We start from the raw sequence: 17330 nt of genomic DNA, 5'->3' as shown, positions 1-17330 counted from the left end.
TAAGTTAGCATCATCTATCTGCTATGAAATGAACACGAGCAATGTTGAAGTACATCACTATTCCTTTTATTTTATTAAGATGTTAAAGGGTGCTTCTCATGTAAAAATTAAAGTTATATGACAAACTTGACATGCTTTCATTATATATAACATTTTAAAATTACTTTGTAAAATTAATAAGTGTATTTTTTTTCTTTTCTTGTTCCAACATGTTTTCTTTGAACAACACTTACTAAATAATGTTATCATTTAAGGATAACCAGTTAGTAATTTTCTTCTGATGCTGGTGAATGAAAAGACTGCAAAAGCAAATGAAAGAAAGTGTCCTTCAAAAAAAAAAAAACTATGTGATTAAAATACCATAAAATTAGGAAGGGAAATAACATGTTATGCCATAAAAACCAATCATTTAATCTAATACGTAACACTACAGAAAACAGCACTTTCCTGAATTAATTCTTGTTTCAAGTACAATATACCTTTTAGAAAAACACTAGGTCCAGTATTGCAAAATAAACCATAACCTTCTGTTATTAAGTCACTGAATAGCTCCTCCATTGTAAATTCACATTGATCTGAGTGAATCCTCTGACTGTGAGGCTATCTGTATAGTTTTGGCAGCACTTAAGTACTTAAGTTTCAAAATAATGTGGTCTTGTTTAATAATGTTCGTACCAGGACCAGTGAATGACTGTGCTAGGGTAACCTCAAGCAGTTCGGGCCCCGCTAGGGGCTTAGGTAGCATTTAGAGGGGGCGCAGTGAATACTCTGAATTGTAGTGAAGTTTAGACTGGAGTTCAGATAAATTTGGAAATGCATAGTAGGCAAAGTTTTCAGGCATTTTCTGATTGAAATATAGGCATCAAATTAATTTTAGCATCTATTGAGCTTCGTCATCACCAGATGGGGGATATGTAAATTACATTTTTGAATATATGCAACCGACCACCTTTTTTCCTAAATCATAGTTGAATAAGGCACTGTGCCTCTATAGGTGTTATTTGTGTCTGTGTATCGTATATATTCTATTAGCTACAGATTTTATATGCTTAAATAAATATGTCCAGTTATAGCTTATATAGATGTGTGCATGAGCATACAAGTACAAAGAAACATGTACGTAGAGAAAGAGAGGTGGTTTTCTGTTTGTGCATAACAAGTATAATCATATGGTCAGTCACAATTAGTGTTTATTTCTGTAATCAGTTCTCTTCTGCCAAAGTGAAGTCGAATATAAAACTTCTTTTTGAATTAAGAAGTTACTTTGCAAATTCAGAAGACCCCTTATTACTTGCAAGACACCTTCAGTACATGGCACTTAGAAACAAGTTTATTCATTTAACTTATAATATTTGGCTAAATTTCCAGTTGATTTTATTCCTTATTAACTAAGTACTAATTCCTGTTTTAAAATACAAAAGAAATACAAAATAGATTTATTAGAAAGCTGAAGCATGGAATACATGATGTTAAAAATAACTGCAGAAAACCCTACTATTAAGATAAAAGTATATTGAAATATAAAGCTTTAATACTGGTACCACTATAAGCTGAGAGATAGTAGTAAACAAATGCTACAAATAGGTTTTGCAGGCACTTTAACCAAGCCAAAAAACAACTGAGCTTGAATCCATGAAATGGCTAAGGTACTGAAACACCATACTGTAGCAATACCATCATGAGTTTTTGGATCTACTCTTGCTCACAGCTCGCAGTTAAGGGCACAGTCTAGTCTGCTTCCTCCCTTGTGGGTTAGATGCTTAGTGACAGAACCAAGATAAGAGATGTTGTTAGCCTTTAGTCATGTGTTCAAGCCACCACTCCTATTATATTTCATGGGGATGGAATCTTGATCTGCCAAAATCTACTTGCTTTCAAATATAGTAGGAAGATTAAGGTCAGATTGTCACCATCATAGAATCATAGAATGTCCTGCACTGGAAGAGGCCCACAAGGATCTTGTCTCCTGTCTCTAGATAGGACAACCCCAAAATTCACACCATGTGTCTGAGGATGTTGTCCAGTCTCTTCTTGAATACCCACAGGCATGGGGCCATGACCACCTACCTGGGGAGCCTGTCCCAGTGCTCCACCACCCTCTCCGTGAAGAACCTTTTCCTAATGTCCAACCTAAACCTCCCCTGGCACATCTTCCTGCCATTCCCTCGGGTTCTGTCATTGGTGACCAGAGAGAAGAGATCAGCGCCTGCCCCTCCTCCTCCCCTTGTGAGGAAGCTGTAGCCACGATGAGGCCTCCCCTCAGTCTCCTCCAGGCTGAACAGACCAAGTGACTTTAGCTGCTCCTCATACAGCTTCCTCTCCAAATGCTTCATCAACTTCACAGCCCTCTTCTGGACACTCTCCAGTAGCTTTATATCCTGTTTATCCTGCAGCACCCAGACCTGTACCCAGTGCTCCAGATGAGGCTGCACCAGTGCAGAGCAGAGCGGGACAATCCCCTCCCTGCCCAGCTGGCCATGCTGTGCTGGATGCACCCAGGACACGGTTGCCCTCTTGGCTGCCAGGGACACTGTTGGCTCATGTTCAACTTGCTGTCAACAAGAACCCCCAGATCCCTCTCCATGGAGCTGCTTTCCAGGCTCTCTTCCCCCAGTCTGTATGTACAGCCAGGGTTGCCGTGTCCCAGGTGCAAAATCCGGTGCTTGCCTTTGTTGAACTTCATGCGGTTGGTGATTGCCCAGTTCTCCAGTTTGTCCAGATCCCTCTGCAGGGGCTCTCTGCCCTCGAGAGTGTTGACAACTCCTCCCAATTTTGTGTCATCAGCAAACTGAAGATATGACGATATTGAAGAGTGCTGGCCGTAAGATGGATCCCTGTGGAACCCCGCTGGTGACTGATCTCCAGTGCGATATAACCCCATTTACTAGAACCCTTTGAGCCCGTCCCGTCAGCCAGTTGCTCACCCACTGCATTGTGTGTTTACCCAGCTGTGTGCTGGACATCTTGTCCAGGAGGATACTGTGACAGCCAGTCTCTAGGCTTCTAGGGTATTCTAACTTTATGTGACTTGTGACATTGATCTCTGAAACAGTCTTAGACTTCTACTCAAGAAACTTGCAGCTTATGTATTGAAACAAGCAATGAAAATAATCTTTTAACTTTGAGATCTGACGAAACACAGGAAGATTTTCCATCAGTATGTCTGATTATGAAGTCCACATTCAAAAGGATTGTGGAAATACTGCAGGGAGTTCTGAAGCAGACAGAAGTGATCCAAGCCATGAGAACATCCTTTTCTTTAAGAAAGAACTCTTTGAAAAGTATAAATTACTCAGTCTGCTAAAGAGGAGCCTGAGTGGTGACCAAGATGACAGTGGAAAGGTGTTCGTTTATCATGCGTTCTAACACTTTACTAGGAAAGCTGATGTCTTCACCATGCATGATATCTTTGGGATATAATGAGATTTCAGCTTGCAGTTGTCTAAGTTCTGGAGTTACACACTTCGTTCTGAAACCAGCTACATTTTTTTAACTTTTCTGCAGAATGAATATTCTGATTTCAGTCAACTCTGATATGAGTAGGAAATATGAATGATTCTTTTGATATCGCTGTTTCATTCTAGCTTTAGAGCAGTCTTTTATTTTTTTTTTTCTCGTAGTGCTTCTTGGAGCTAAGTCTCCTAGAGAGTTTTGGCAACGTTACTTAGAGAAAAAAATATGATCTATAATTCTTATCTTCAGAAACATCCAATGTATCTTTATTATGCATGCATATACGCACGCATATACACAGTTATTTCTTTGCTTGATCTTGAATACGGAACAAATGATTGATACGGTTATGACCATTCTGCTTGGCCCTAGAACAGTATAAGCCTATTGGTAATGTTGTTTAACAGCTGTTATATTTTCAGGAAGTTCAAACTCCAGTCAGGAAAAGATACTGAGCATTATGTAGTTAAGAGATTGTATTAGTTGTAGAAAAATAATTAGGCTAAGCTGCTTCAGAAAAAAGATTGAAATCTGTTGTTTACCTATAAGCTAGTGCTAGCTGGTATTTGGAAAGTTATGGCTTTCATTTACTATAAAATGTAGTTTCCTTTCAAAAGCTATAAAAAAACTCTACTGGTAGTAGAAAATTCAGTCCATGTTGTCTAGTATTAGAAGAAACTTCTGCAAGGTAGAATCCAGCTTGGTACTTCAGCAATTTCACTGAAACATTCTTCACGAACTGTGCAGATAAAAGATTAGCATTTTAAACTACGAGCTACTTTTCTGTTTTAAAAAATATGAAATTTAGGAAGGAAATACTTTTCGGTTTTGTATGCAACATTGACAATGCCATTTCAGGAAAAGAAATAGCAGTTCCCTGATACTTGTTTGTTTTCCATTTGCGCATTTTGGTCCTTCCAAATGGTGGTAAGTAGGCAGGGGAGAAGATTACACCTGCTCTGGAAGTACCTCTCTGTGTTGAGGGAAGGAGGACAGCTTCCAAGCTTCAGGAAGCAGCAGGGATGGGAAAAAGTACGTAACAAGAGCAGGAGGAGAGCCTGCAGCATAGCAGCAGAACCAAGAGAGCAGTGAGACAAGCATGGAGCAGACAGAGCTATGCCTCTCTAGGAACAGAAACTTTCCAGGGACAGGAGGCAACTGCGTAATTGGCAACAAACCAACCGCTAAGTTATGTGAAACCTGCATGCGAAGACCTGTGCTTCAAAGATGTGGGGGACAGGTACAGACTGATTTGTAGTCTGCCCTACCTCATCAATTTGACATTTTCTGGTTTAAAAAAGTCAGTTATTTCTAGTCCTGTTCCAGTAAATCTGGCTTGTATTGCCTGGCTTTCCTATCAGTCGGTTCTTGTGGATTCCTCCTCAGCATGCAGTTTTTTTGGATTACTTTTCTCATGAACCTAACTTGGTAAAGTGAGCCTAGAAATAAAAAATGTAAAACATACATAAGAGCTTTTTTGCATTGAGGAAAGTCAAGCAGTGGTTGCCCCGAGAACTTGTGGAGTCTCCATCTTTGGATATTCAAAACCAGACTGGACAATGCCCTCAGCAACATACACTTTTTGGTCCTGCTTTGAGCAGAGGAGCTGAACTGGCTGGTCTTCAGAGTTCTCCTCCAACCTTGTGATTCTATGAAGACAGATATTTCATTTGATATTGGCACAATGACATGCAAATTTCGGTTTCTTTTTTTCTAATGTTAGCACCTGATTATTTTTTTGTAAAATTTGTAAAATGAAATGCACTTTCATGTGTGATAATTTATCCTTACATACATATCATGTCTTTGTCACTTAACAACTGCATTGCCTGTCCACATAAGAAATCCAGAATGCTAAGATTTATTTCTTCAGTAAACGGAATTTTATAATATGTGTAATATTTATTTGGCGGTGTCTGTTTCAAATTCTCTTTGTGTGGTTCTCCTAGTTAAACATTACAATGTTAAATTACAAATACAAATGAGAGTTCTTGGTTTTATTATTCATGTCCTCAACATATTTCTAATGGGGTCTTAAGTTGTCTGTGATGTTCTTTTGTTGTCTCTGCTAATGAAAATATGAACTTTCTTAGGTTCTAATTGGTTTTTAAGCCATGTTCCTAGCATCAGTGAGTCAGTACATTCCCTTTGTTTATAACAGAGATTTACTGCCCATTAACTTTGATTCTGTTTCTCCTGAGTGGCTATACATTCCCCAGAAGATTAAATTCTTGTAAATATTTTTCTCTTTGCAGTGAGGAGCTACGGAAAGAAGCACGACAGCTGAAACGTGAACTGCTGGAAGCAAAGCAGAAAAAAGAAGAAACAGCTTTAAAACCCAAAGAAAAGGAAGGTAAGAGTATACTATAGCAGGTGTTGTGCAGATCTCCTGTTAACATTCCAGTTTTAAAGTTTTTAGTAATTTTGTGTTTCATGTGGATAAAAGTAGACATTTCATTGTTGAAATGTAGATTTTTTTCCCAAGAGAATTAGTTTTCCCTAATAATGGTAGTAATATATCGGTATATATCAGTATTTAAATAAATTGTACAGGTAGCATTCATTCTTTCGAACAAAATAGTATTTGTCCTTCCAAACATTCTTTAGTTGCATCTATGTAGTTGGGCAGGAGTCTGGATATGAAATATCATGGCATATGATTGAATTCTTTGTTGGGGACATATCTGTTCTGACATCTGACTTGGAAAGTCATCTAGACATTCTGACTTGGAAAGGTATTTAAATGCAGATGGTTAACTTTGAACTCAAAGCTACTAACTTCAAACTTCTATGCATCTTATGACATCAGTGGAACACAAATGCAAAAAGTCGGTTCCATGTTTATTTCCCATAACCTTAACAAAATGGGATCTTCAGATGGCCACTTCTTTGTCAGACAAATTTTATATTCTATTTATTTATAAATGTACATAAATTGCTAAGTTTCTAATAGTACATAAGGTGTGTGTTTTAGTGCAGGTGGATGTAACACCCTTTATTAGCTGAACTAAAGGAAAAAAAGGACTGTTTTTTTAAGCACTCTGGAGTTGATAGACACGTTTCTGGAGTGGATTCTTGGTCCAGTTCTCAATACCGCAAGAAAACTCAAAGAAAATGTAAAATTATTCAGAAAAAATTCCAGATGACACACAATTTAGAAGAGTGGTGAAAAGTATAACATAATTTTTAGAAAAACTTGTGGAATCTCTTGAGTAACAGGTAAGCTTCATAGCAACCAGTTTGGCAAAATAAAATATACAGTATCTCAAACTTGTATATGAAATCTGGCACCAAATTTTACAAAGTAGTGGCTCTGAAAAAGTTTTAAGAGTCATGCTCAATCACTGAATTAGTAAAAAATCTCATCGGCAAGATAATGAATGCTATCACTAGCCATGTAAAAAAAGAACTGCAAGTACAAGTGTAGAAAAGGTAAAGAGTAGTCCTTATATACATCTATGATAAATTATATTGAATAGTACCATGTATGGCAGTTGTAATACCATCGCTTAAACATTATCCCTGTTCTGGTGCCAGTTAAGTCAGAGGACTTACTGCAGAGTAATTTGAGTAAATTCACCTTTACAGGGACAGAATAAAGCAGTTCTTGGGCAATACTCACAGTTACTTCTATGGTACAGTTTTGAATGATATCTTTTATTCAAGGAGAAAAAGAAGGAAAGGGAGCTTATATACCAGAGTTCTTGTTTTACTTTATTTGAAATAAATAGCAGGTAGGAGATAAACCTATTGAAAATCTGTGAGTAACCGGTAATGGTGAAAATAATCTTGAATAATCTTGGTTTTCCTTTTTGTGATTACTGTCAGAGCACACGAAGGCATCTCTTCCAGTACCTGTTGAGAAATATACATGGCAGGAAAGAACCTATTCACTAAGTTCTTGGAGTATTTAACTAAAAATTATAAAAATAAACGGGTTCTAAAACTTAAGACAAAATTAAAAAGACATTAAATGAGATGCGAATAATGAAGGGCAAAATGACTGATGAAAATACAGTAACAGGAGACGAATGAGCAAGAAGAGTAGGTTGTCTTTGGCTAAACAAAGAGGAAATAAGCTTTATTGCTTGTTTTCACTGTGTCTTTAGCATAGCAGTCAACTTTGATCATATGGTTTCATATGGTCAGTGACATAGAAGGAAGCGTTCAGGTACAGAACAAGCAAACTAGAGACTACTTAGATAAATTATGTGCCTTAAAATCATTTTAACTTGAGGGCATTCACTGAAGCATACTAGCGAGTTGACTAAAACTGTTCCAGAGACGTTAACAATACATTAACGAAGTGCTTTAAGACAATTGTTTGTAATCAAACTGGAAAGCTGGATTCCTGGAAATCTCGTTATTAGTGATCTGGAGAAAACAACAGATTACCTTTATTAAATTTGCAAACTAAAACATATATGGGACAGAGGATGAGAAGATGAAAAAAAAACATAAAGGAAAATGTGAACTTATGTTCTAAGGTTGCATTTTCACATACAGTTATTAAAGTGAAGAGCTGAGTGGCTCGTTGCTTTCCACTAGTCCGTCTTGGAGCTTTTACTGATCTGATTCGTTTAAATTTGAAGGGGAGCATCCCTTTTTTTTCCTTTGATAGGGTAGTTTTGTGCTGGGATGGTAGGTTGAGTCAGTTCATAGAAGTTAAAAGCCAGGTAAAGATAGAAAAAAATATGTTTACCTTGGGAGTCTGGGGGGGAAAACTTTATTGTAGTAAGTGGTTTGTATCTCTCACAAATCATGAGTTGCACAAACACAAGATGTTCCAAAGCACTTATGCAGCTTAAAGTCTAGGCAACATGAAAGCTGAAAGCAAGTTGATAGTGTCATGCTATTGAAAAAGACTAAAGTGTACTGTAAAATGTATAAAATGGACTTGTATGCAAGACAGACTCACTTTCTATTCAGCCTGAGCAGGTCTTCAGCCTGAATCCTTTGCTCAGTTTTGTCAGTTGCACTTGAAAAAAATGTATGAGGCATCTTAAGGGACCACAGAGGAGAGCAACAAAGGTGATTGATGATCTGGAAAGCATAATATTTGAAGATTGTGGGAACTGGGGCTGTTTAGTTTAGAGAAGAGATGACTTTGTAAAAGGAGACATATTAATGATCATTAAGAATGTTAAAGGCTACCATGGAGAGTAAATTATTCTATGTAGTTCCCATGGAGAGGACAGCAGATAGTAGGCTTCAATTGCAGATAAAGAGCTTTAGGTTGAATGTCAGGGAAAACTTCTTAAAGGTAAGTATTGGATTAGATGACCTACAAAGTGGAATTTTTCAATATCAGATTAGTCAAATACTTCTTAGGACTGTTGCAGAAAAGGTTGATCCCACCATTTGGGAGGGATAAGCTTAAATGTTCTGTTTTTCAAGATTCTGTGAAGCACAAGTTAATCAAAATAGAGGTAAGAGGTGACCTGGAAAAAGGTTTTGATGGGAAGAAGAAACTAAGCATCTTGTTAACAGTGACAGCAGGTGGAAGCATTACCAAAAGTGTTGTATTTACCATCACTGTGAGTCTTTAAATCAAGCAGTTAAAATAAAGGCTTGATCATAAGTCTGCCAAAATAATTTAGTAAGGCAGTATTCACTTTACATTTTACTTTCTCTTCAAATAACTTATTCTGGTTATCTAGTGAGTTATTTTGCCTATGCCCTGAAAAGAGAAAGTTAATGTCCTACCGATGTTTCCCTTTTTGAGGATGTCTTGCACGAAGAAATGTATTTCACTGTATGATCAAAAGAAGCAAAAAGATTTCTGGTGGTAGAGAATCTACCATTACAAAATCCATACCCAAAGGTAAATGTAATAAATTCATTAAACAGAGTTGATACGATCTTGAAGGAGATGAAACGGTTTGTACATTTAGCTACAATGCACATGTAGTGCTTAGAGGTGATGACTGAAAGGCAGATGGGAGATTTAATGTATAAATGGCATATGTTTGGTTTATAAAGGATTCTGGATTAAATATAAGAACAGGTTTAATTAAGAAATGAGTTTTTGATGCCAGACACTTAATAGTGATCAGAATACCATTGTGAAATGTCAGAATTTACTGAGCATTACCACTTGGCCTTTTCATTAGACATTTAAGTGAAAAATACGTTAATGATCCTCTGTCTAGCTGTGGACACATATTGACACTAGTAGCATAAAACAGTCATGAAGTTGCATAAATACCTTGTATTTTGACACCAGAATTTAGTGAAAACAGTATAACAAATTTTAAAGTGTCAATTGTTGAGGGAAAGCATGTAAACAAAATATATCGTGATCATATTCCCTTCTGTAAACACCTAGTTTTGACAAAAGCGATGGCACTGTAGAAAAACTACAAATAGTCTTTGGGAAAAGGTTTTTTTGGCTGCCTTTGTCAGGACTTCAGCTGATGTCAAAAAGTATCAAAATGCTGGCAGCATCAACTGGGACTTCCTAAATATCTCTTCCTATAATGCTGTGTTTCTGATCAGTTACTATGATCTATATGAAGTTTGTTAGTATAAAGTTTAAAATGGTCAATTTTCATTTCTGGATTCTACCCACTGCATTTTAGAAATCATTCTCCAGATGTCCTTCACAAACCTATCGATTTGTTGTTATTCGAATTAAACAAAATTTGTCATTTTATGGCAATAAGAAGTACAGTTGCATGGTAGGTATATTTCTGGTAAAGAATGAAGGAACTCGCAGACTCAAAGAAAACCTGGGGAAAGCTGAAATTCTAGTAGGAATTTTAAGTATAAGAAAAGGTTACATCTACATTGGTGTTTTACCGCAGACCAGATGTGCACTTTTGGATGAAGCCGCACTGGAAGATGCATTCCAGGAGCACACCTGATGATCTCCAAATGGTAGTCTGAAATAGAATGGTCCCTGAATATATAGTGAACGCTATCAGGGCTTTGGCATAACAGTTTTGCTCCTGTTTCTTAGGGTAATCCTGTTTTCATTGGGTAATGTTGAAGTAGCCAAAGTTTTCTTGTCTTTTTTGAATTTCAGCCTTATTACTAGGGGTGACCAAAAGACACAAAAGTGATCCAGAGCTAACTGCCTACATTTTTAAAATCACAGAATCACAGAATGTTAGGGATTGGAAGGGACCTCGAAGGATCATCTAGTCCAATCCCCCTGCTGGAGCAGGAATACCTAGAGGAGGTTACACAGGAAGGTGTCCAGACAGGTTTGAATGTCTGCAGAGAAGGAGACTTCACAACCTCCCTGGGCAGCCTGTTCCAGTGTCTGTTACCCTCACTGTGAAGAAGTTTCTTCTCATATTTAAGTGGAACCTCCTGTGTTCCAGTTTGCACCCATTGCCCCTTGTCTTATCAATGTTTGAGTCTACGCTTATGACAAAGCTTTTCTTTTCATAACAGTTTGTATGAAGCTACAAGGAGTTTCCTGAAGGTTCCCTTTTTCACTCTCATTTTTCTCTAAAGTCTATTGGAACATTTCAGATCTCAGACATCAGCTTTGAAGAAGATACAGATTAAAATTTAGAATATATTTCAGAAAGATTAAGTAGCAGCTCGTGACTGCTAACCTAATAATACTGCTGTCTTGTAGCAATGGTGGAATAGTAGGTTAAGAAGCACAATTTAGTTGGTCAGAGGCCTCTGAACTTTCTTAATAATTGTCAAAACACTTAGAGTTGTATATGTTTGTAAGTTTTTATAAAATTAGCATGGTGTTGTATCTTAAACTTCACTTTGGTCTGTGTAACCTCACCTCATTTTTGTACTTCGTGGTTACTGTGTTATGAATTTTGAAACAGGACTGTGTACACTGGACCTTATGACTATTGGAAAAACATTATTAGAAAACTATGAATTTATTAATCATCAAGAAACAAAAGTAAATGTCACTACATACTAGATTCTAGTACAGGAAGTACTAGGTTGGGGAAGGGAACAAAATGTGTGAAAAAAGTCATCGAAAATAAATTGAGAGTGATGTTGAGATGTTAAAAGGTTATTCCCGTAGTATTAAGGAAAAATAATTTCATGCACAAACTCATAAAATAAAGAAATTGGGAAAGCCACAACAGTGAAACATATTTCAGGTTTGTACTAGAAAACGAATTGAACACTTGTATTATTGTACTTGGTTCCAAGTATTGTACCACCAAAAAAGATACTGAATAACTGAATACAAATGGCCAAAAAAACCCCAAAACAAAACAAACCAAAAAACCCCAAACCTCAACTGATTTATTAGGAGATACTTGAAGATATGTCTAATTTAGGTAGGGAGTGGGATGGAAGAGGAAATCTTAACTATTAAAGATGGTAAGTGAAAGGAAGGATACCTTCACTATGAAAAAGCCATTTACAACTGAAGAATTACAGAAGAACCTTTAGAAACACATTAGTTTGAATATAATGAAATCTAACTGAAGTAAAACACTGTTGTACCTGAGCAAGTCATTTTGCCCCAAAGTTAAAGGCATTTATTATACCTCACTTAGTTCACTTAGTCATTTTGTGACTCTGCCTGTCCTCTTGGGGAATGTGGGATGGAGAGTGAGTTGTGTCTTGCTGTGTCAGGTACGTCTGTGCAGATGGTGCAGACACTTGCACTGTGTCTGCCTATGCTCTGGGCTCGCAGCATTAGGAAAAAATGCAAGTTCAGAGGCTATGTAACTGCATTAATATGATTCTGTGCTTGATTAATAAACACTGCATCTCAGCCAAAACTTGCAACCGTTATGAGAGAAATTCACTGAATGCCACAGAATTGTGAGAATAAGCCTTAAGTTGTACTTGCCTTTTTGCAGGATCAGGGCTAATTCTGCGGGGATGCTAATAAACAGGTGACAGCACGACGTACCTATTTTGCAGCCACAGGCAGATCTTGATTAGTATTGGTGTCACATTTGGTATCATTACTTCAAATTGTTCATGTTACATATTATGCGTACCTATTTTTGCCTGTGTTCAGAGATTAGAGTAATTAAGGAAGATCGGGGGATGAAAATGTAAGTGTTTACATTGTTTCAAGAGGACAGAGAACAAAACTAATTCCCTTCATACATGTTTGATTATAACCAGCCTTCCAATTTGTGAATAAGATATTTGACTCTGCCAGACTGCTGTCAAGACCTTACTTTAAATAAGATGTTTTTTCTTTTATGTGACATTTGCTGTGGTGATGCCAGAAATTACATCAAACAGCATAATTTGAGTGCTGAATTACTTCAGCATTTTGAAGTACTTAATCAAATATTTGAAAAAGATACACTTTTCCAAGTTCTATAGTGTAAACCTATGAATATACTTCAATGAAATTTGGTTTAGACAAATACCATATGCCTAGTTGTTCAACTATATGTTGACTTTAAATAGTAGTATTTAAGTAGTATTTTCATTTTTTCTTGTTAGAACATTTTTGTAAACTGCCTGGTGATCTGTGGATGATGAAATTTAACTGTCACATGTGAGAAAACAGAAAATACTACAAAATACTATCTAAGCAAAAAAACCTAACAACGAATATAAAAACTAACTTTCAAGTGTAAGAGTTCTACTGAGGCATGAAGTATTTTCTGCTTTGTTTTTAATTGTGGTATGGGAATCAAAAGATTGAAGTGTTCAGAAAGCCCAAAATCTAGCAAGGGTGCTAATTTAAGATTATGTTTTATTTCTGTTTTATTACTAAGTTTGGGTAATGTCAGTGGCGCTTAAAGATTTACATCCTGTCTTACATGGAAAGATGCTTTCTGGAAGTCTGAGACTTTAATAGAGTTGTGCACCCTTGAGAACATCATGAAAACAACTAAATCCAAATTTTGTTTGGGCATTATGCAGCAGAAATACGTTAAGTATGAAGATTTTCCAGTATATACAGTGTAGCTGCATTATATCAAAGTATGCATATTGAATGTGTCACTTTTGCAAACCTTTATGTTTTCTTCCACTATTTACTTTTTTTTTTCTCATTTAATCTCATAAGATAATGCTCAGTATCTCTATTCAGTCTTTTCCGTGCTAAACTGGATGCTTTTTCCTCGTCTCTCTGCAAAAGAGGACAAAACCTCACTGTAAGCCAGCATTGATCTTAGTGGTAATCTGAAGTGTGTGCTCAAAATCAACTGACATTAGAAAATTAACCATGTTTTAGATGGGACTGTGTGCCTAAAAGGCTACCAAAGTTCAGAAGATATTCACTAGAAACTTCCACTATTGCATATTAAAGTTTACACTGTTTTACAAATCAGTGGGCTCTGCTCTTTCAAAGAAATGTTTTGAAGCTCTAGGAATTACTTCTAAGATTTTATTATTTGAGTTGGCTAAGTGAACTCATAAGTTTGTTCTAGCACTATTACTTTTTTTTCACTGTAGAAAACTGAAAATCCACTGATCAGTCCAGCCCTGGAAGCTCATTCTGTAAGCAAATCTATTAATCTATTCATGGTTAGTAAATATTTTCAGACTTTTACCTAACTTGTAAGCAAACAGTAGGTCTTCGGGAACTTAGGCAGGCCAGAGCTATAGTAACAGTAACTTAATAGTAGTTAAAGATGTGGAGAAAACTGCAAGTAGAATTAGTGCTAAACAAAATTATACTGGAGAGTATGTTATAAATTCTTTCAAACAAAACATTATTTCTTATTGTATTTTCTGGTATATTCATTTTTATACTGCTTTACAGTAAGTTAATGTTTTAATTTTCATAGCCATAATATGTAAAGCTGGGAGAAATTTTTCTCCTGGATTCTGGAAGAAGTATGTTATCTGTCTTAGATCTTAATTATAGAAAGGGGCTTTATGTTCTCCATCTGTCACTTCTGATAGCAATTCCATTTTAATTCATGAAATATTAAGGCATATCTGAATTTCTTTTGTAATTCATAAGGGTTTTGTTTGTTTTGGAACAAAAAGAATTTTTCTTTTCAAGATTTGAATCTCATTAAGATTTTTAAAATCAGTACTGCGTGTCTCTATAATTCCAAGAGAATGCAATATAAACTGGATATTGATGAATAGCTGGAAGTGGAATGTACTGTACAAATACAGGAATGTGTTTAGGCCTTGTATTTTAATGCATAAAAACATTCAGTCATACCTTCTTTCATTTCAAATAAGAAGTTGTCCAGGGTTTTTCATTATTTGTTTTCCCCTTTGGTATTAAGTGTAGCTATACCACGCATTTCTTGGAACTTCTGTCCAGTGGGTCTTCTATCATGTGAAATGTGTCATCTGAGTTGCTAAAGAATGCTTTTGAGATACTGACGAAAGTTAATGGGTCTACCTCATTTAAAACATATACAAACCCTGCTAAATAAACTGGGCTGCCTTTTAGTACAGATTGCTTTGTGCATTCTCCTTGTTATCTTGCCTCAGTTCTGCATGAACTCATGATTGTATATGCAAAGTGCATTACGAGAGTTAATGGGATTACTGTTGTGAAGTTCAGCATATCAGGGAATGTTGTAATGCTAGATACTTAGGGCTATTTGTGTAAAAATCTTGATGCTAGCTGTACCTCATAAACCAAAATTCTTACATTGATCCTTGCCAGCACTGTAGGCTCGCTCTTTTCTATGGCAACATTAAACCTTCAGAAACACTGTGTATTTTTCTCTGCCACAGTATGTATGGTTTTTACTCTTCTGAAGATTAGTGTGTTTCTGGTAATACTTTCAGCAAACCAAACTGCTTCTTTTTCCAACATATATTTTATGCGAATCTTCTTTATCTCTTTCTTAAAAAGGAAACAAAATATCTAGATTTTATACAGGTTATATACAGGCCCTTATTACAAGGACAGTCATTATTACAACGTTTGTCAAGACTGATACAAATAACTAAATGATAAAATAACAAAGTTCACACTGTAGGAAATTCTGTGCATACTGTCAGAAATACATTTGCCCCAAATTGTACCTTACCTGCACCAGAATTGGTGTACGTGCTAAGCCAAAATTACCCCACCTGCAGTGCCAGCAATAAAGCCTGGTCATTAAGGCCAATATGGATGTCAGCATAAGAAGTGATCATGTTTTTCTACCACACTCAGCAGGCCTAGAACTCATACTTCGTGGTTTTCATAAAGTAGAAGATAAAATTCAGTTGGAGTTTCCAAAATAGAGCGTGTCTGATGCAACTTTTCTTGAGTGTTTATTATGCTATTAAATTTACCAGGTGCATTAAGCTTAACAGTATTTTATCAAGCTTTCTCTTCTGTTCCACTTCCGACTTGGGGATTGTTCCAAAACCATCCAGGCTGCCATTCAGTTCAATTCAACACCCTTGGATCAAGTTCTCCTGTCTTTGTTATACTTCTGCAATTTTGTAGTTAAAAACTGACATCATTTGAACTGTTCCTAATTCAAGTGTGAGTAAAATAAACACTTCCATATTTTTTTTAAATCAATCTCTTCCTTTCTGGTCTAAAGACTTCTGAATCTCCTTCTTAGTTTCAGGCTGTCATTGGAAACCATGTCCCAAAACCAAAGTTTTGGGTTAGATTACAGCACCAGGTTGGCAAGTGTTACTCCTTAAAGGAATATTTCAGGATAGAAGAATCTATCTGAAAGAAAATAAATTATTTAAATGCTAAAGTTTTTTTCACAGTAAGATGAAGGATCTCAAGCTGCTAAATAAGTAGCAATGTACTTATGAATTCTGTTAGGATGAAGTGTATCTTTAATAAGGAAGGTTGTATTTTTCTGTTTATTTTCTGCTGAGGTTTTTCTGTTTGTTTGTTTGTTTGTTTGTTTGTTTACCTGACCTCACTTATTGACAGAATGTACACATCAACTTGGTCAAGCTAAGGAAAAAAAAATCTTGTGTTGCCTGATGCTGTTAACACTTTGTGATGAGATGCCTGTAGGACACAAGCACACACGATCTCTGTAACTTAAGCTAGCATCTTCTGCATCCTGCGGTGCTTAAATAAGGCATTTAATTGTTATTTCACTATTGTGCATCCATGTTATGTTTCATTCCTTTTTGTCTGAATAAATCCTCTTGGATCAAGGAGTTTGGAGCTTAAAAATGTTAATACCAATGTAATGATGCTTATACATTTGCAGGATCAGCAAGTTGGACCTAAATTTGTCAAGCCTGATGTGAAGGTCATGTCCATCATCTAGTGCTGTGGTTCCTCTTTTTTCCAACTCACTTGCAAAAGATTTGAAGGGACTTTGGGATGCTGACTGGGAGATATAAACTAATAGCCAGCAATCTGTTTTTACATTTTAAAAGGGTTCTTTCCACCAAAACATCTCTCTCCAAGATGTTTCCTTTTGCTTGCTAGTTACCTGAGATTATTCATGCAGAAACAAAATAATTTTCTTAAATAATTGCTACTTATCAAAATTAAATATTTTGTTTATAAGAAAAAGTAGACGCTGTCATTTTGAAATGAGTGGAGTTTTCAGAAGTTTTAGAGTGTGCTAGAAACCCATTAACTCAGGAGCTTTTGAAAATCCTTCCTGTTGTGTTACTTGCTTTTAATGTGGAGTAATAGGTTGTAAGACCTCCTGGAGAAATACAAGCATCTCTTTAAGTCGTTTTAGTGAAAGCTGCAGAAATATGATGCATACAAGTGCATAATTGTTTTGGTTGACTCACTCTGAAGTTAGTTCAGGTGGATCTGATTATCTTTTGTCTGACTTATGAAAAGGCTTTCCTAGGAAGCAGAGAGAATGAACTTGAGGATTAGAAAAACTCTGACAGGCAAAGACCCAAGAAAACAATAATCTCAAGAGAAGGCTTAAACTGAAATTTAAATTATTTGTGTTAACAGTAAGTGACAACCATATGAGCGTCATTTAAAAAAAAACAAAAAAACAAACAAACAAAACAAACACACAACTACAGGGCAATTTATCATATTTGTATGAGAA

General features: G+C 36.2%; 1 protein-coding gene across 1 annotated transcript in view; it reads left to right on the top strand.

The window, feature by feature from the left end:
* Positions 1-17330, top strand: part of CWC27 (CWC27 spliceosome associated cyclophilin) — a 109791-nt gene that overhangs the window by 70924 nt on the left and 21537 nt on the right. Inside the window, exon 11 of the mRNA XM_065655825.1 lies at positions 5709-5806. Coding sequence (XP_065511897.1) covers positions 5709-5806 — 98 coding nt within the window. The remainder of the gene's footprint in view (positions 1-5708; positions 5807-17330) is intronic.

The sequence above is a fragment of the Caloenas nicobarica genome, chromosome Z, assembly GCF_036013445.1.
Source record: "Caloenas nicobarica isolate bCalNic1 chromosome Z, bCalNic1.hap1, whole genome shotgun sequence".
Lineage (NCBI taxonomy): Eukaryota > Metazoa > Chordata > Aves > Columbiformes > Columbidae > Caloenas > Caloenas nicobarica.
This window is presented reverse-complemented; position numbering and strand designations above follow the sequence as displayed.